Consider the following 21,492-nt stretch of genomic DNA (forward strand, 5'->3'; position numbering starts at 1 on the left):
ACAATGAAGAGCAATCGGCAATGAAAATACAGATATAGAGGGTTAGGGAGGGGGTGCACTTGACTTGCTGATAGAGGTCACTGCAATCAGCTTCCATTAGTAGCTGCTCACCCACCCTCTCTGCTAGCTGACAGGCAAGGTAATCCCTACACTCTGATAGCATCTTGTATGGCCTCATTAGTCCCCCATGCCAGAGGCCTGCAGTGTCAGCCCTGTCTCTTGCTGTATATGTTCTGCACCACAAATAGTTACATGGAATAATTCTCAGCGGGTCTCTGTGCTGACAAAGGAAATTGTAAATATCAGTAATCTTCAAGGTGTTGAGTTACTGTTCTGCTCTATGCCATACAGCATTACCCTGTGCACTGTGCACCGCTTGCCACTGCATCTATGAGCGCTATGCTGAGGGAGAAGTAGCCGTACTTTCTGGGGGAAACAACAATTATAGACAGGAGGAATTATTTTGAGGTCTGTCTTCCTTATGCTCTGATCAGTGCTCTCATGATTAGTATTGATTTTTGCTTATAACAATTCAGATCATGCTTTATTGATAAAAAAACAAACAAACAAAAAACATTAATCCTGTTGGTAGCTACTTTGAGAATGTTGTGCTGCTGACCACACAAAGATCAGGCACACATCCATCCTACAGAGATCTCATTACTCAGCACACACATGAAAATGACGTCCTTCTATAGTCTCTGCACTCACCACATACATGACAACATCTATTCTGGAACCTCTATGTCCATTTTTGTGTGTTAAGCACCATAAGCATTGAGCTTTTCTCTACAGCCTGTTCTCCTATTCAAGACTGCACTCGCAATTATATGTGACACCTATGCTGTGTATATATATATATATATATACTAGTACGCCATTTTTGCTCCCTTTCCTACATTTCCCGTTTCTGTCAACTTGATAGAAGCCTCTCTCCTCAAGAATACTTACCCTAGTCCTCTGGGTTAATGAAGGAGTTACTGGTGGTGAAGGGAGAATCAGTGGGGCATTATCCTCCATTTTTCTTGAACGTTGGGGCAATGGGGAGGGGGATGGAGGGATATCCAATCCAGTGGAATGTTCATCCTGAGAGTGTAAAATGAGGTAGGTAGGTTGTAGGGTGAATACATTTGCAGTTAAAAGGGACAATAAACACAAACTGTAAGCTGCATGATTTTCCATCAAACCTGAGAAGAATTTTGTACTTAATATTACAGGTTTATTTTGTCACATTAATACATTGTTGTGTGTTTTTAAAACCAAATTAAATGGGCTGAGCTCTCTGAAAGTGCAGATTTATGTATCTTATCTGTTTCTCTATACACCATTGCCTTCTTATCTTATCTCTTGTGTCTATACTCAAAAGCTGATACTTGAGAGCGAACCAAAAATTAACATTTAATACCTAACTGAAAATCAACATTTTAATACCTCTCTTTCCCACCCCAAGTTGCTGTTGATTCTTCTTTGTATAGCTTTTCTTTAGATAATACAAAAGTAAGCACATTTTCAGTATAGGTGGTAGTTTTAGGAGGCAAAATCAACTATTTTAAATGACAAAATAAAGGTAAATTGTATATTTGTAAACAATATAATACACGTAAAATGGATACTTGGGAATGCATTAACAGAGAGCAAATGACTAGAGACAATGGGCCGGATGATCTAAAGCTCTCAGCTTTAGATGTTGCTGCCCAGCATCTGTAGGTACTGACACAGTAGAGAGAGGATAGGTAAGGAGAGTGTAGAAGTCTTTTTTTCTTATGCACATGCTATTCATTGGCTCTCCAGGGAACTGCTACATAATAACGTAGGTGACCTGTGAGCATGGGTGACCGGGAGGGCAAATAAAACCCCAATAACATTTTGCACCTTTTGTCTATGCATTAGCACCCACCTCAGTTTCTATTTTGATACCACTAGTTTTTAAATTCTACACAGCTCATGTGTAAAACAATAAATTCTCTCCTGCTGTACATGTTGCCACTGTTTTCTCAGAACTTGCTGTTAAAGGGACACAACAACTCTTTGCATTTCTGTAAAAGATTGTGCTTTGTGCCACATTCCCTTGAGAGGTCTAAATGCAAAATCCATCATTTAGGTGTTTACAATGCTGCAAATTGCCTAAACCAGCTTTTTGATTTAGCAGATTACAGAGTTGTTAAACGTCCTTTTAAGCCTCAAAGACCCAGAGAACTATAGTAAATCTGGACAACTGATGGGACATAAATGAAAAGAGAATATTAAAATAATGGTGAATAAACTGCTCTTTTTGTTGAAAATTAAGCAGATTTTCTAAATGCACATAGTGTGATGCATATTTCAAAGAGAAACCCACAAGCAACTTAAAGGGAAATTAAGCCCACATTTTTTCTTTAAAGGACCAGTAAACACAGCAGATTTGCATAATCAACAAATGCAAGATAACAAGACAATGCAATAGCATTTACTCTGAATTTCAAATGAGTAGTAGATTCTTTTTTAACACATTTAAAAGTTATGTATATTTCCACTCCCCCTGTACCATGTGATAGCAATCAGCCAATCACAAATGCATATACGTATAGTCTGAGTTCTTGCACATGCTCAGTAGGAGCTGGTGACTCAAAAAAAGTGTAAATATAAAAGACTGTGCACATTTTTTTTTTAATGGAAGTAAATTGGAAACATAGAAACATAGAAACATAGATATTGACGGCAGATAAGAGCCATAGGCCCAGCAAGTCTGCCCCACCTTACCTAACAGTATAAACTTATCTAGTTCGTAGGATAGCCCTATGCTTGTCCCATGCATTTTTAAAGTCCCCCACAGTGTTTGTTGCTACTACCTCTTGAGGAAGTTTATTCCATAAATCAATCACTCTTTCTGTAAAGAAGTGCTTCCTCAAATTGTTTAAAATTACATGCTGTATCTGAATCATGAAAATTTAATAAAACCTGAGTGTCCCTTTAATGATTTAGAAAGAACATGCAATTTTAAACAACTTTCCAATTTACTTTTATCATCTAGTTTGCTTCATTCTCTTCATATCCTTTGTTGAATAGCATAACTAAATAGGCTCAGTAGTTTCTAATTGGCGGCTGCACATAGATGCCTCATGTGATTGGCTCACCCATGTGCATTGCTATTTTTTCAACAGGGATATCTATAGAATTAAACAAATTAGATAATAGAAGTAAATTGGAATATTGTTTAAAATTGTATTCTCTATCTGAATCATGAAAGAAAATGTTTGGGTTTCATGCTCCTTTAAGTCAGACAAAAGAGACCAAAGTCATACAAAAGTATTATATTGTAAAGTGTCTCTCCTTAAAGGGACAGTTCACTGTAAAATTGTTTTTACCTGAATGTGTTCCCTATGACTTGTTATTCCAGCTACATCGTATAAAATGTATGGGAAATTGCAAAATGCATGTTTTTTGCAAAATAAATAGCTGGATTTGCTCTTTGAAGCCACATCCCATCAAAATAGGCTTAGCTTGCTGACAAATCAGATCTCATTACCTTATCACTCAAATGCTTCCCTTTCTTATCTCTATCTCTGTACAATACATAAAAAGAACAATTAAAAATGAACATTTTAGAGCATTATCTCTTCCACCGTGAGTGTAATTTCTTCTGCTGACTATGTTCTCAATAGCCTATACCTAAGTATAGAAACTTTCAGTACAGGTATGGATACTATAGGCTAAATCAGGTATTTCAAATGGCAATATAAATGCTAAGGAGTTATTTTTAAACAATCTAATACACTGCAGCAGATAAAATGGATAATTGGGAACAAATTAAAGGAGAGAAAGTTTGTAGGTAAACTATCCCTTTAAAGCACTGGTTTTCAGACCTGCTCTCAGGCCTCCCTAACAGGCCATCTCTTGAGGATATCTGAACTAGAGCACAGGTGAAATAATCAGCTGGTTAGTAACCATGGTTATTTTACCTGCTTTCATCCAAGGCCATCCAGAAAACCTGGACTGTTGGGGAGGCCTGAGGACAGGTTTGAAAACCAGTGCTTTAAAGGGACACTTTCATGATTCAGATTTTAATCAATTTTCTAATTAACTTCTTTAGTCAAATTTTCTTTGTTCCCTTGGTATCTTTTGTTGCAAATCAGGGAAGTAAGCTCAGGAGCAATGGGATGATTTTTAGGGAGATTCAATATGGAGCCATTGGAGAAGTTATAGGAAGGGGCATTGGGTTATAGGAGGGTCTTAACATATTTGGGAGAGTTTTTGGGAGCAAAAGGACATAGAGATCCATTATATGGAGAAACACCAGGAGTTGTAAGGAGAGATAATGTGGAGAACTTATGTGGAGAAATAGGAGAACTTACAAGCAATATGTAATATAAAGAAAAGGGGATTAAGTCGCAGGTAGAATTGTGCAATGGGAAGAATTATAGGCATGCACTTCATTTATGTTTATGGGGAAATGGTAATATGTATATAGAACATTTAATATCAGCACTATCCATACGCAATTCTCACCTGTTCTTGCAGTGCATCACTCTCAGGAGATGGTGTGCGTACTTGCTCTTCCATCATTTGTGAACTCTTCAGATCATGTGTATCATAGATATGTTTCTGGTCTCCTGCATAGCTGGTTATAGGGGGAGTAGATGGTTTGGAGGTGTTAGGCTGGTTAGAACTTGACCTTAGGGTTCCAGACTCTGAAGTAATGATTTGAAGGTCAGTAAGTCTTTGGGATGCTTGATCATTTGAGGTAGGCTGGTCAGAGATTGGCATAAGTGTGTCAGCCTGAGATACGTTCGTTCTAAAGGTTGCAGGTCTAGAAGAGGATTCTCTAGGGGTATCTTCATGTTTTGGTGGTTGGTATTCACGGAAGCAGACATTGTAAGCCAGACGTCCACAATGCATTGCCAGTTTATCACCACCCACACGGAGCAAGGCCAATACTCCATGGTAGTTGTAAAGTGGTTCATACTGAGCAGCCCGCAGATTTATCCTTGGCTGGTTGGGGCGGGGATAGATTGCAAACAAGGCCTGTCCAACCTTCCGTCCCTTTACAGAATCAGTAGAATACTTGAGGACATCAATACACAGACGGACATCATGATGCTTATCATTTTTGCAGAGTCCTGGACAATTATATAACATATATGGGTGAAGATGCAGGCAGATATTAGATTTCAGTTGTAAAAACTATACAGATATTTTGCTGGAAAAACCATTTTTGGATACTTTATACATGTTCTAGTCTCTTCATAAAAAAACTTAAAAGGGACGTTAAATTAAAAAAAATACTTCTCAATAAACAGATTAATTATAAATATATATATATATATATATATATATATATATATATATATATATATATATACATACACATTTCATATTTGTTTAGTCCTCTTCATGTAAAATTGTAAATTGTGGTTTTCATTCTACACAGTGATTAGTTTATCAGTGGGACAATGTACTCAGGGAAGCAGCTATTGATTGTACTCAAAGAAGCTACAGAAACATCCTTTCAATTGAAAACTGACAAATGGGCTGACAACCCCACTATCAAGCAATTGATATCTTCTACTGCCTTTTTCTGACATAACTTTAAGCCATTACTGCAGTATTAAAATGTTCATTATAGGTGGCCATTTCAAAAGGCAAAAGCAGCGAATGACAAAATAAATATAAAGGAGGTATTGGTAAACAATTTAACAAATTCCGGCTGGTTAAATGGATCATTGGAAACAAATAAAATGGGAGTCATTGGCAAGTGGAGATAAGATAAAGAACATTTAGAATGCTTTGATTTAAAAACATGCACATTTAAGAAAAAGATGTCAGGCTATGATTAGGGCAGATTGCCGAAATGCGCAAACCGGTTGTGCTGCGCATCACCCATTGTTTGGATGTATTGTTGGCTGCTGTCAATTTTAATGGAAATATAAAGGCTACGTTTTATATGAGTGTTTTTCATACTTTTGAATTTACTACATTCATTGACCTGCATAATTCGTTTATCCAATGTAACGCTAACTAACCACTGATTGGGTTATGAATACACCCCCAGTGTGACGTCACAGCACTACCTGCCTTTGCTGTCACGCTATTGACTGTTTATTGTTTCCCAATCAGAAGTGGATTTTTACAAATTTGGAATTGGACAGTTTTATGTATAACCACACGATAACTTTCCTCTCATTGTATTTAATGCTTTTAAAACACATACTTTGTATGCAAATCGTATGCATTAAGTTACTTAAAGGGACAGTCAAGTCCAAAATAAACTTTCATGATTCAGATAGGGCATGTAATTTTCAACAATTTTCCAGTATACTTTTATCACCAATAATTGCTTGGTTCTCTTGGTATTCTTAGTTGAAAGCTAAACCTAGGTAGGCTCAAATGCTAATTTCTTAGACCTTGAAGGCCGCCTCTAATCTGAATGTATTTTGACAGTTTTTCACCACTAGAAGGCATTAGTTCATGTGTGTTATATAGATAACATTAAGCTAATGCATGTGAAGTTACCTAGGAGTCAGCACTGATTGGCTAAAATGAAAGTTTGTCAAAGAACTGAAATAAGGGGGCAGTTTGCAGAGGCTTAGATACAAGGTAATTACAGAGGTAAAACATGTATTATTATAACTGTGTTGGTTATGCAAAACTGGAGAATGGGTAATAAAGGGATTATCTATCTTTTTAAACAATAAAAATTCTGGTGTTGACTGTCCTTTAATTGCTGATATACACCATGTGTGTGTAGAACCCAGTGCCACTGGCCAATAACCCCCAAGAAAGGACTGAGTTCTTATGAACAAACACAAAACCTCAGTGTGTGAAAGAGAAGTACAAGTAATGTTCTGCTCACCTCGGGGTAGTACAAAAAGATAGGTGTTCTTCTGGAAGGTCAGTGTGTCTGTTAGGTCCTCCTGCTCTGCAATATCAGACTCTGTCTGGTTACTGTTGATCATGTCCCCATGGTTAACACTGAGTGTGACTCCATCCACTGAGCCATCCAGGAGAGGGTTCTCCACACTTACAACCAGTTGGTACCTACCTGGCTCATTGAACTGGGCATCAAGGACATGAAATTCCAGGGACAGCACCTTTTCATGCAGATGCAGGCGAGGACGACCTGCAGGACCAGCTGGGGCTGGCATGAGGAGGGTAAAGTGGTCAGAGCTTTACTGATATCTCATCCCAAGCTTTCTTGCCCACTGCACTCCCTGCTTGGCCACAAATTCTCTTTATTCTGATCCCACCATCTCTTATAATGCTCTTTTTTTTTCTCTTATTAACTCCGTTTTTTTCCTTCTCAGTGCTGCTTGCTCTTTTGTGAGTCTCCACCTCTTTAACTCACCCACCTGTAATTCCTGCTCTGTCTGTATACCTGTAGTGAGGGGGAGGAGGTGGCAGGGGAGTGTCACTTTCACCTGCTGCTGTTTGTTTGGGACAAAACCAGGTAACTAAGTGACCTGTGAGGAGGAGACATGTTGACCTGATTACCTGTCATTAGCTTTGTCCATGCAACAGAAGGAACTGTCATATTAGTGCTCTCTCTGTTCCGTGCACTCTAGACAGGATGCTGGGATGATATTACTGTTAGTGTTCCTGCATTAAAGGGACACTCAAGTAAAAATTAAACTTTCATGAATCAGAGAGAGTGTGCAATTTTCAATAACTTTCCAATTTACTTCCATTAACTAAATTTGCACAGTCTTTTTATATTTAAACTTTTTGAGTCACCAGCTCCTACTGAGCATGTGCAAGAATTCACAGAATATACATACATGCATTTGTGATTGGCTGATAGCCGTCACATGATACAGGGGGAGTGGAAATAGACATAACTTTGACATTTGTCAGAAAAAAATCTGCTACTCATTTGAAGTTCAGACTAGATTTGCACAATCAACAAATGCATGATAAAAAAAACAATGCAACAGCACTTTTTGTGCACATTATATTAATTGAAGTAAATTGGAAAGTGGTTTAAAATTGCCTGCTCTATCTGAATCATGAAAGTTTAAATTTGAGTGTCCCTTTAACTGTGCCATAGTGACCTCAATCAAATAAACTATGTGTGGAATTATATCAGATACACACAAGTGGTATCATGAACAGTACATTTCTAACCATATGATGAATTTATTTTTATTTTTTGTATCATAACATTTCTAAAGCTTGTGCTGTATCAGAAGTCATGAATAAAATATATAACAGATGCTTCATAAAAAATATCTTAATCATATTTTTATTGTCTTGGTACATATACCAAACAAATTTGTCAAAATCTAAAATTGGCGGCACTGTATCTTTATCTTTTTGCTTTTTTATCGCTGTTTTTAAATCGATACTACTTATGTGAGGTGGTACTATGGGTACTTGGCACTGAAAAGGTTAAGAAACAATGGAATTCATAAATACAGAAATAGCAGTGCATTAGGCTCAGTGAAAGAGTAAGAGAGTGCATTGACATCTCAGTGTAACAGGGTGAGTAGGGGGATATCAGTGGAGCCACAGAGTTATATCACAGGGACAAGACAGGGGTATCTTCTTGTATTGTAAATATGTACTGATTATCCCCTGCGCTTAGAGCTGCATATAACAGCAAATGTAGGTATAATGGAGTGCAGTTATATATATGTATATATATATATATCAAAGTCTGTGTAAAGATATCTAACAGTAGTGACAGAGCTGCATAGGGTTCAAAGATGGTTGTTGGGTAAGTGCCTGTGTCAAACCCGACCCCAACATGTATTTTAGGGCTAGATTTATCAAAGCAATTTGCCTGTAATTGCGTGCAAAATAACGCATACGCACCAATCGCCATATTTATGAAAGCAATCTGCGCCTATAATTGTGCAAATCTGAAAGAAACTTCTTCGCACTCCGCTTGAATTCACCTAGGCGCACGGACGCGCTCCAGAGTGCACCAATATACATTAGTAATAGACGTAATTTCACAGCCCGACCTACAGATATGCCCAGTTTCTTATTTATCATTGCTTTGTGCCAATAGGGAACTAAAATTTCTCCTTAAATTGCATGTTCTATATTTCGCCATACAGACTGAGGCGAACACCATTATCATACATGCTTTTACATCTTGTGATGCAGTACTTTCTTCTTTTAACTAATTTTTCAAAGGCTGAGCGCCAAGAAGAGACTGTTATTGCCAGAAATTTGCACTTCCACAGGCGCATATGGGTACCAACAGTTTATATATATATATATATATATTGATATATTGATTTTTGCAATCTTAAATTACCAACATATGGCAAAAACAGCACGGAAACATTATTATAATATAAATATGAGCAACATAGATACCTAAAAAACGCTTTTTCAGAATCAAGACATGGCGGCGTAAATATTCATACGGATGAACTGTGATAAATAGGGAGTAAATGCTTTTTCCGACAGGCGAAATTTATCATTATTACGCCCCAGCTCGCATTTTACTAAACGCGCAAAATTACATCTATTTTTTTTTTATAAATTCAGGCGCACATGTGTGCTTCTCCGTAGGCGAGCTGGGGGCGCAGTTACAGGCGAAGCACATACAGAGTTCGCCTAGCCTTTGATAAATCTACCCCTTAGTGTCTCTGCTTCACCACTTATTCAATTTCTGCCTTGCTGTTCTATACATACATAATATCACATATTAGACTTTTTACCCTAAAGGTCTTGTAGCATGTTTGTCAGCAGACCAGATCAGACTCTGACCTTCTATAAGACATGAATTGTAATATGATATGTTTAAATATGCAAAGTAAAATTACTTTGCAATATATAGTACTTTAATAATCATTTAGAGAATGTAAGACTTTTCCAGTTCAAAGAATTAGAATTGCACACTACATACTCCACAAATCAGAAGGGGTATCAGACAAGGAGCTACAAAACAATTATAGTTTTGCTAACCATTAAAAGTGGCAAGTTTGTAATGGCTCCTACAAATAAGGCAAGTGTGTGCAGGGGTTCAGCCACTGAAAACAAAATGCAGCAAACAAAAATTAATGCATTAAAAAATAACTTTCCATGGTCCAGCTATACACACATACACATAATTACACATACAAATATATACATATAAATAGATATATACACACATACATGTGCTTACACATGCACATATATACATACACACACATATATATATGTATATATAAATACACACACTTACACATATATGCATGCACATACATATGTATACACACATACACATATATACATACACACACTTACACATACACATGTATACAGTACATACACACACTTACACATACACATATATGCATACACACACATACATATGTACTCACATACACATATGTATACACATGCTTACACACACACATATATATATATATATACACATACATATGTATACACAAATATACATCCGCACACATATAAACACCCATACCTATGCATACACATATATACATACACACACATATATATATAAACTTACACGTAAACATACACATATATACATACATATGTACACACATAAACATACTTACACATATATACATACTATCACATATACATACACATACATATACTTGCACACAAATATTACACACATACACATATTTACATACACACATATAAATACACATATACATACTTACACATATAGACATACACACATATATACACACATACACATACTTACATATAAACATATACACACTTACACATACACCTATAATTATACATAAACACACATACAGGTAAAACTCGAAAAATTAGAATATCGTGCAAAAGTTCATTTATTTCACTAATGCAACTTAAAAGGTGAAACTAATATATGAGATAGACTCATTACATGCAAAGCAAAATAGTTCAAGCCGTGATTTGTCATAATTATGATGATTATGGCTTACAGCTCATGAAAACCCCAAATCCACAATCTCAGAAAATTAGAATATTACATGCAATCAATAAAACAAGGATTGTACATAGAACAATATCGGACCTCTGAAAAGTATAAGCATCCATACTGTATGTACTCAGTACTTGGTTTGGGCCCCTTTTGCAGCAATTGCTGCCTCAATGTGGCGTTGAATGGAAGCCATCAGCCTGTGGCACGACTGAGGTGTTATGGAAGACCAGGATGCTTCAATAGCGGCCTTCAGCTCTTTTGCATTGTTCGGTCTCATGTCTCATCTTTCTCTTGGCAATGCCCCATAGATTCTCTATGGGGTTCAGGTCAGGCGAGTTTGCTGGCCAATCAAGCACAGTAATCCCGCGGTCATTGAACCAGGTTTTGGTGCTTTTGGCAGTGTGGGCAGGTGCCAAGTCCTGCTGGAAAATGAAGTCAGCATCCCCATAGAGCTTGTCTGTGGAAGTTAGGATGAAGTACTCCAAAATCTCCTGGTAGACAGCTGCATTGACCCTGGACTTAATAAAGCACAGTGGACCAACACCAGCAGATGACATGGCTCCCCAAATCAACACACTGGACTTCAAGCATCTTGCAGTGTGTGCCTCTCCATTCTTCCTCCATACTCTAGGTCCTTGGTTTCCAAATGAGATGCAAAATTTGCTCTCATCAGAAAAGAGGACTTTGGACCACTGAGCAACAGACCAGGTCTGTTTTTCTTTAGCCCAGGTAAAACGCTTCTGACGTTGTTTGTTGTTCAGGAGTGGCTTGACAAGAGGAATACGACATTTGAAGCCCATGTCCAGGATCCGTCTGTGTGTGGTGGCTCTTGATGCACTGACTCCAGCCTCAGTCCACTCCTTGTGAAAATCCCCAACACTTTTGAATGGCCTTTTCCTGACAATCCTCTCCAGGCTGTGGTCATCCCTGCTGCTTGTGCACCTTTTTCTTCCACACTTTTCACTTCCACATAACTTTCTATTAATGTGCTTTGATACAGCACTTTGGGAACATCCAACTTCTTTTGCAATTACCTTTTGAGGCTTTCCCTCCTTATGGAGGGTGTCAATGATGGTTTTCTGCACAACTGTCAGGTCAGCAGTCTTTCCCATGATTATGATTCTACTGAACCATACTGAGAGACCCTTTAAAGGCTCAGGAACCCTTTGCAGGTGTTATGGCTTAATTAGCTTATTAGAGTGGGACACTTTGAGCCTAGAATATTGCACCTTTTCACAATATTCTAATTTTCTCAGATTATGGATTTGGGGTTTTCATGAGCTGTAAACCATAATCATCACAATTATGACAAATCACGGCTTGAACTATCTTGCTTTGCATGTAATGAGTCTATCTCATATATTAGTTTCACCTTTTAAGTTGCATTAGTGAAATAAATGAACATTTGCACGATATTCTAATTTTTCGAGTTTCACCTGTATATACACACATACATTTACACCTTTGAGCCCTTCCAAGTCCAGAACCTGATCAGTTACCATATCCCTTTGAATTACTGTGACATTTATTTAAATAATAAACCTTTATTTTACATTTAATATGTATAAATGGGAGTGAAATTCTTCAAATGAATATACTATAAGTGGGTCTTGTTACACATATTTTCAAGTGTTAATACTTTACTTCAGGTCTCTAAAATCGTTACATTTTTCAGCTGTATTTTGTGTTGCACTTAAAGTGAATGTAAACTTTCATGAATTAGTGCCCGTTTGTTAAAAATACTATTAAAAACAGGGGCACTTTCATTCATGAAAGTTTACATTGCAGCATATTTTTACAAATACCTTTCTCTTCAGCAAAGCCAGATCGGCAATCCCCACCCGCTTGTCATGCTGTACCTCCACAGCAATGACAAAACCGGCTTCCTCCAATTACGGCGTGGCCTCACGAGATGGACGACTCTGGGGTGCACGCCATGATTGGAGGAAGCCGGTTTCATCATTGGTGACATAAGTACAGTGGAGCTGCGGGCCGATCTGACTTTGCTGAAGAGAAAGGTAAGTATTTGTAAAAATACGCTGCACTGTAAACTTTCATGAATGAAAGTGCCCCTGTTTTTAAAAATATTTTTATAAACCAGGTACCAATTCATGAAAGTTTACATTCTTTAACGTATACTTTAATGAATTGCATTTTTCATTTAATGTCTGGTTCAATACCAACAACCCTAGGTCACTCCACCCTGCCCAAAACACTGCTCCCCTAACATATTTCTCCATGTTTCAAAATTCTCTCCTAACCAACCCATTCTGTCTCTGACATAGTCTCTATTTTTTTTATCATCTGCACTTCCTATTTTCATGGTCTTCTTTTGCATCACACTAGTCCATTGTAACTCTGTAAGACTCCCCCCCCCCCCTCACACTTTTCACATTTTGAAAACTTCCCACAAAACTCATCAAGAAGTCTAAATCCATGTGTCTCTCATTTCGGTGCAAGACCAACATTCCCAGCCACTACACTTATAATATCATTGATGGGCTCTGCTTTAATCTAACTAATCCTCCAGGCAATAACCTCTTGTTTTTGTCTGCAGCCACTCAGATTGTCTCTCTGTGCAGCTCCCAATTGCTGTCATATGTATAAGGGTATCATGGTAATTAAACCTGAATTACATTTAATAGGTCACTTTATTTTAAAACTAGTGTCCCTTTGCAAAGTAGAGCCACAACACATTGTAGCTCTTGAGCTGGACACTGCTGTTGATTGGTGGATACATACGTATTCTGTTCCTGATTGGCTCACTAGCTATATCAGGATGTAGCTTTGATTTGAACTTTAGCCGTGTTTAAGAAATGAGCAGACCTTAAAGGGACATAAGAGTCAAAATTAAACTTTTGTGGTTCAGATAGAGCATACATTTTTATGAGACCTTTCAATTTACTTCTCTTTTCAAATTTACTTTGTCCTGTTGATATCCTTTGTGGAAAAGCACACCTAGAAATGGCGGAAATCCTGACCCTGCATTGCTGGGGGCCCGTAAGTAAGAGGGGCCCACCACCTGTCCAACTTTTCAGGGCTGATGGGCCACTGCAGGGCTACATTGCCTGTGGTAGGGAGCAGAGGGAGGCCACAAGCGACCTGTGTGCACAGTGCATCTGCTTTGCTGCAGACCAGGCAGTGGGGGGAAGGTTAGGGGCAAGGATAGGGGTGAGGGGGAGGCTAGAACAACAATTGCTGGGGGGTGTTGAAAAAAATATTCCACCCGTGATGTCACCTAGGTAGACTTATGAGCGCAATGCATTACTGGGAGCTAGCTGGTGATTAGTGGCTACACATATATGACTCCTGCCATTGGCTCACAAGATGTGTTCAGCTAGCTCACAGTAATGCATTGCTGATCTGGAGCTGATGATAACTACATGTTTAACATTTTTTCTTAAAAAAATACCCGGGGATATATGAACAAATAAGTGCAACGTTTCAAAATAATAGGATAAGATAACCAAGCTTACCAAAAAGATTTTTTTTTTTCTGATATCTTCCTAATGCATCCAGCAGGTGTGTTCACTTATGATGTCTATACAAGTTTACTAATGTAACCCCATAAGCAAGCCCATGTATTAAAAAGAAGCCATTGTATAAACACGTGAGCTGTATCAATAGAGAAGCATTTGTGGTGAGATTAAAAATTCAATTCAAATTGAGTCTAATCTTGGCTTCACTATTTATGGATCGACGTCATTATGAACTGAAGTGCAGTGCATACTTATTTGTTACTTAGACAATGCTCAGTTCCTGGCAGATGTTAGCCTTTGTGATTGCTGTAAAATTAGCTTACATGGAATCCAGTTCATGTTATCTTTAAACAAAGCAACACAATAAGTCACATACGATTTTAAAGGACAGGAAAATATTTTCATATTAAATCCAGTTCCTAGTGTATATTTTAGGTTTGTTACCAAAGGGATAGGTTTTATGACTGCTATTTTAGTGGTAATTATATTAAAGAGACATAAAACTCTAACATTGAAAAGCACTGAGAGTTTACTAGAAGCTTTTCTGCTAGTCCATGTGTATTGCAAGAATGATTCTAGTAAAAACTATCCATGTTTCAGTGATAGTTTTTACTCTGCATGGAGCAAATGTATCGAAGCACAATGTACCTGCATTTAAACACTGCATCTGCTCAGAGAACCAGGGTGATGCATATTATATCAGTAAGGAACATATTATCAACAGTTCTCAGAGTAAGTGCAGTGTTAGAAGTACAGTGATCAGTAAAACTATTACTGAAACAGTGATTACTTTACTAGAATTTTTTTTGCTAGTATTACAAAACATTTCTATTAAAAAATATTTAAATCAAAAAGCTGCTGTACATAATAAGTCACAAAAGATATTAGTCAAGGGATGTATTCAAAACCAGCAAAACAAGGGCCATAGATCTAAAGATGTATTATATATCTTATGCTCTACTCCTGAGGCTTTCCATCTCTACCCCAAAGCTCATCATTTTCTGCACACCAAGCCCTTGATCTATATGCCAGCAGCCTGCTTACAAAGCTCATCTAGTCCCCGCTCCCAAAGCCTATCACTTTCTACTTTATCTTCCCATATTGCTACAACAAACCATCTCACCCAACCCCCAGACTATCACAAAGATGAACATTCTTCTTTTTTCTTTTAATCTTACTCTTCACAAACCAAAAAATTTAACACTCTATAGCCCTAAATGTTCAGTCTCTTCACTTAGCGAGGTATTAGCTTCTTATGCCTCCTGTATTGTACAGTAGCTAAAAGGATAGTAGGGGAAAAATTAAACTTTCATGATTCAGATACAGCAGGCAATGTTAAATAACTTTCGAGTTAGACTCTGTTATCAAGACAAATAGATTACGGCTCCTGGCAGGCTATTTTCGTGGCACAAGTGATCTTCAGTTTCAGCACAAATACAGGAAATTAATTATAAATTCCTTTCACACTGGTCCGTATGGCCTCCAGAATCAAATGTATCTACAAGCATACCAATGGCTTGTGCTGGATGGGGTGGGGGAAGAAAGCACATTACTAAACACTTGGTGGAGTTGCCCCATCTGTTCTTTTTTTCGACAAATACCATTAAACCATGTCGGAAGTTCTGAGTACCCCTTTAGAGAAAGTCCCAAACATAAACATTTTTCATTCATTAGCAAAAAATTAAAGATAAACCAAAAACAATCCTTATACATTTTGCTTAACGGGGCAAAAGCTAGCAGGTGATAACTGACTGTGCATAAAATATGCCTCTTGTCTTTGGCTCATCTGATATGTTCAGCTAGCTCCCGGTAGTGCATTGTTGCTTATGAGCCTTCTCTTTAACAAAGGATACCAAGATAACTAAGCACTTTTATAACAGAAGCAAACTGGAAAGTTGATTAAAATGGCATGTCTCTTTAAGCCTCCTATTGATTATTGTGTATGAGAGAGAGAGAGAGAGAGAGAGAGAGAGATAAAAAAAATATCTATTTAAAAATACTTAAAACATATTTCTCCATGTGAATAACATTGGAATGTGAAATATTATGTATTCATGTGTTTATATGGCTGTAAATATACACATACATATGTACACACATATAAATATTTAGATGTTTTTTTTTTGTTTAATCTTTTATTTGTATCAAAATTTCTCAGTAAAGCAATACAAAAACAGGTTTTCAACAGTATGTACATTACATAAGACAAAATTAGGCACATATTCATTTCTCTCTTTAAACATTCTCGTACATATGATATATCAAAAAATCTCTTTATAAGTCCTTTTTACTACACATTGAATGATCATTAGGTGTTAAGTCATGAGTGTTACTGACATCCGTATAAGTCTCTTACAGTGTGACTTAGCTACTTTAGTAAAATTATACTATCAACAAAGGATCTAGCCAAGGCCTTCCAAGCCCGATTTTCCAATAATACATATGGTCATTTCGGTCTTAGATAGAGCCTAGGTAGTCAGGGGTGTGAGTTACGTCCAGAAGTTGGTGTTATTGATAATTATCTTCGTGTGTGAAGGATTGAGTCCTACCCAAGTATGAGAATATATTCAGTGTATGTCAATGTATGTCACTACCACATATGGTACCTATTGGTACCCCCCAAAACGATCTAAGTCTCTTTAGAGCTATAATAAGATTCCCAAAAAAACATCATCTCAGCATTAAAAGTCCAATTTATCTACTGTGTAGTAAAAATATCTCTCTAATGACAGGTTCCTCTCCATTTGTGTTTTCCACATCGACAGAGTTGGCGTGGCCTCAGACTTCCACAACCTAGGAATGATTTGTTTAGCACTGCATATGGCTAAGTGGAAAAGAGAAGTGTGTTGCTTAAAATGGAATTTGGGTAGAATATGGAATAAATATGTAAGGGGGTCTAGGGTGATATTGTGATTTAATAATTTACCCATTTCTTGGTTGATTTCTGTCCAAAAGTTCATAATTTTAGGACACTCCCACCAGATATGGTAGGGAGTACCTACTCCTGAGCATTTCCTCCAGCATCTGTCTGATGCTTCTGGAAATATATGTTTTAGTCTATGAGGAGTAAGGTACCAGCGAAGCAAAAATTTATAATTGGTTTCCAATAAAGTGGTCGAATGAGCTGATTTGCTGGTGTACAAGAAAATATCAAACCATTCCTCCTCAGAGAGTGTATAAGGAAGTTCTTTATGCCATGATGTTATAGTTGGAGTTTGTTTAAATTCGGAGGGTTTGAGTAAAAGTTGGTATAGGGTAGAAATAGCACGTGTCAGCGGAGAGTCAAGGGTACAAAGTTTCTCTAAAGGGGTACGTTCTCTAATCATTAAGTGCTTGAGTTTGTGAGTCTGTAAGAAGTGTTGAAGTTGTAGATATCTAAACCAACTGGCAAACTGCGTGACTCCTAAGTCTGACATTTGTTGTTGAGGTAGCAGCTTGTTTATGTCGAGTAATGTATATATTGGGAGGAGTCTATCTAAGCTACTCTGTGCCTTGGGCGTAGTCAATAATCCACTTTGAAAGTTAGGGTTGGATAATACTGTTGTCAGTGGGGAAGGTACAGATGAGATATGTGGGCAATTAGCTAGGACCCGGGTACCATACTGCAAATGTTTCTTTAATTATGGGGTAGGTTTTCATTAAAGCTGGAAGATTTCCTTTTGGTTGCCAACAGTATACCCCAATTTGGGGAGAGTTAGTTAAATCATGTTCTAATGTGAAATAAATGTGATAAAATAATAAGAATGAAGACTAACAAAAGTGTACTAAATACTCATAAAAAGTTCTTTATAAGGATATGTGTGTAAATTTTCGGAATCTTCGATCTTCTATTTTCCTTTGATCCTCATATAGAAAGAGAGAAAGAAATGCCACATAGCGTGATTCTGTGATTATTCAAGATGCAGAATGCGTGTTTACAAATGCTTACTCACATGAGATGGAGCTATAGCCTAGCTCAGGTTTATGCGCACACCCGGTATTATACTGTTGGGTAAACAGTTGCTTGAGCCGGATTTAGGTAAAAAAGATTTATTAAAATACAAATGTAAAAAAGCGTCACAAGGGCTGCAAGAAACACCAAATATACATAGGGTTGGCAATACAATTAAGTAGTTGCTCGCATTGAGCTTATACACAGTACTAGAAACTTAGGTCAGGAGTGCAGAAACTTAACCACACAACCTTTCCATTCAGAGTCCAGCATATGTTGCTCTCCTTACTGGTGTGCAGAATCTTGGAAAGACGCCAAGGGTAAGAAACAATGTATCCGACGTACGTTTCGCAAAGGAGCTTTTTCAAGGAATGGTGTGCGCATGTCTGAAAGTCTTATTTAAGTGTTTCTGATTTATTGAGCCGGATATCCGGTATTGAGTCCTCCATTTTGGAAGTGGGCATATTTCTGATTATCCTTTCTTATCCTGCCGATACTTGTGCACAGGAATCATAATTATTATTTCTATATATATGAGTTAAGGGCAATAGTGATTTTATCTCAATTAACATTTAAAAACATCCTAACTATAAGACAATTTTCGCTAGCAGGTCTAATACATAGCGTATCATTCTATGACATTTGAGAATTCTTGTGTGACATATCGGTTTAGATCACATTATTCATCACTTGTACTCTCATACTATTTATTCATAACAAGGATATACATGTTTGAACTAAACATCACAACAAATTAGCCTTTAAAACATATCTACATAGTATCTATATAGATTAAATTTCCCACAACTAGTACTATTTGGTAACTTTCTCAGGCTATATGAAGCAGTGTGTTCTTTTCAATCAGACACAGAGTTTTATCAGGATATCGATAATTTTTATATTATCTGATTTCACTATAAAGATATAAAATGCTGGGGGAATTTTCTGATAATAGGGACTGAGTTATAACTTTATTTTTATAAGAAAGTGATGTAACTCAAAATCCTTGTTAAGGCCGTTCGGTATGAAACTATCCATAATGTGGATCCATTTCATCTCAAGCCGACCCAATTGATTTTTGTACATCACCTCCTCTCCAGCTATATTCTACCTTCCTAATACCAAGGAAGTCAAGATCTTCTGTTCTCCTATTGTGTATTCTATCGAAATGTGCTGATAATGAGTGTTTTTGGAGGCCTTTTTCTATGTTGTAAATATGTTCATTTAGTCTGACTTTCAGAAGCCTAGAGGTACGACCAATGTAAATTAAATTGCACGAGCATCTTAGTAGATATATTACGTTCTTACTGTTACATGTAATGAACTGATTAATATCATAAGTTTTATTACCATCAACAGAATGAAATATGTTACAAAACTCTTGGTCCCTTTTTCATTTTCTTGCAAGCATTACAAACTGACACCTTCTGAAGCCTGCTTGTGGAGACGATAACCAGTTAGCATTAGGGTTTATTCTTTCCACTTTTGTAATATTATGTGAAAGTTGTAATTTTAAATTAGGTACCTTTTTTAAAGATTATGTTTGGTTTATCCTCTATAATTTCTGACATACTAGGGTCTCTAAGAGAATACCCCAATGTTTTTGTATAATGTCTCTGACTTCTTTACTCTGAGTACTATGTTGTAGAATAAGTCTACTTGCTGTTTTTGTGTTGTTTAATGCCGATATTTCTTTATCTCTTTGTTTGTAATGTAATAATTCTTTCCTATCTAGTTTTGCAACTTCCTCTATTTTTTCCTCTAAGAAGGCTTTAGGATAGTTTTTTTCTTTAAATCTATCTTTTAACACTTTCGCTTGAGTCTGAAATACAGTTTCGTCTTTACAGTTGCGTCTCAGACGAACGAATTGCCCCTTTGGTATATTCCTTAACCAATGTTTCTGATGACAGCTGTCAAGACTGATATAATTATTCACATCGATACTTTTAAAAATTTTTTTTGTTTTCAGTGTATTATCCTCTATGTAGATTTCCAAATCGAGGAATTCTACCTTAGTTTTACTATGGGTCATGTTAATACTATGTTGAACTCATTGTTTGCCAGATATTGTTTAAATTCGTCCAACTGACATACTGTTCCTGACCAAATCAGGAACAGGTCGTCTATGTAACGACGATAGGACACCAGATATTGCGCCCAGGGGGAATTATGGATGTAAATGTTTTCCCAATTAGCCATATATAAATTGGCGTAGCTGGGCGCAAATCTGGTGCCCATCGCCGTTCCACTAATCTGAAGATAATAGTCATTGTTAAACCAGAAAAGTTGGTCTCAAGAATAATCCCTAATCCCCTCCAAATGAAATGTAATTGTTTAGGGTCAAGGGTAGTGTCTTCTTCTAAGATGTTTTGTACTGATCTAATACCTAACTCTTTATATGTTCTAATGTTATCCAGATTTTATCCTGGGTGCTAGAAATTGTGCACCAATCTATTATTCTCTTTAAAAAGACTGCTATTCGGTATTTAACTAGGTCTGGGACTCCCAAACCTCCATGTTGTTTTGATAGGTAAAGTGTAGTTCTGGCTATTCTTGGGGGTCTCTTCCTCCAGATATATGAGTTCATCACCGATTGTAATCTACAGAGATAGGAGTCTGAGAGTGGGATAGGGACTGTTTGGAACAGGTAAAGAATTTTAGGGAGGATGGTCATTTTAGCTATTCCTATCCTGCCCAACCAGGATATATGTTTATGTAGCCACAATGATGTATCTTTGGTGATGGCGGTCAGTAGTGGCTCATAATTAAGTTTTTGCAGTTGTTGGGTATTGCTAGTGAGGTAGATGCCTAAATATTTCAAGGAGGTCTTCTGTATCAAGTATGGTACCTGGGAACCGATTGTTTGGATGGCCGTATCATCCATTCCAATGGGAAGTAGTTCGGACTTATGTCTATTTACCAGATAATTAGAACAGAGGCCAAATTTCTCCAGTGTACTCCGTGTTGCAGCAAGGGAAACAGTCGGGTGAGTCAGTGTCAGTAATAGGTCGTCTGCATATAGTGCTAATTTATGATGGGTGGATTCTATGGTAAGTCCAGTTATATTAGGGTTGTCGCGTAATTTGGTAGCAAGGGTTTCCATTGAAAGTGACGAACAGCAAGGGCGAAAGAGGGCAACCCTGTCTAGTACCATTTAAGATGGGGAAGGGTTCGGAGAGGGTACCATTGACTTTAATTTTAGCAGTTGGATAAGTATA

The 21,492-nt window shown here is 37.2% G+C and overlaps 1 protein-coding gene across 1 annotated transcript in view; it reads right to left on the reverse strand.

Annotated features, from left to right (window-relative positions):
* The window catches only part of LOC128664481 (coiled-coil domain-containing protein 33-like), a 41,604-nt gene extending 36,489 nt beyond the window's left edge, over positions 1 to 5,115 (reverse strand). Inside the window, exons 1-2 of the mRNA XM_053719305.1 lie at positions 4,486 to 5,115; positions 952 to 1,086 (exon numbers count right to left, since the gene is read on the reverse strand). Of these exons, the coding sequence (XP_053575280.1) occupies positions 952 to 1,086; positions 4,486 to 5,115 (765 nt within the window). The remainder of the gene's footprint in view (positions 1 to 951; positions 1,087 to 4,485) is intronic.
* Positions 5,116 to 21,492: the final 16,377 nt, after the last annotated feature.

This window comes from Bombina bombina, chromosome 6, assembly GCF_027579735.1.
Source record: "Bombina bombina isolate aBomBom1 chromosome 6, aBomBom1.pri, whole genome shotgun sequence".
Classification (NCBI taxonomy): Eukaryota; Metazoa; Chordata; class Amphibia; order Anura; family Bombinatoridae; genus Bombina; species Bombina bombina.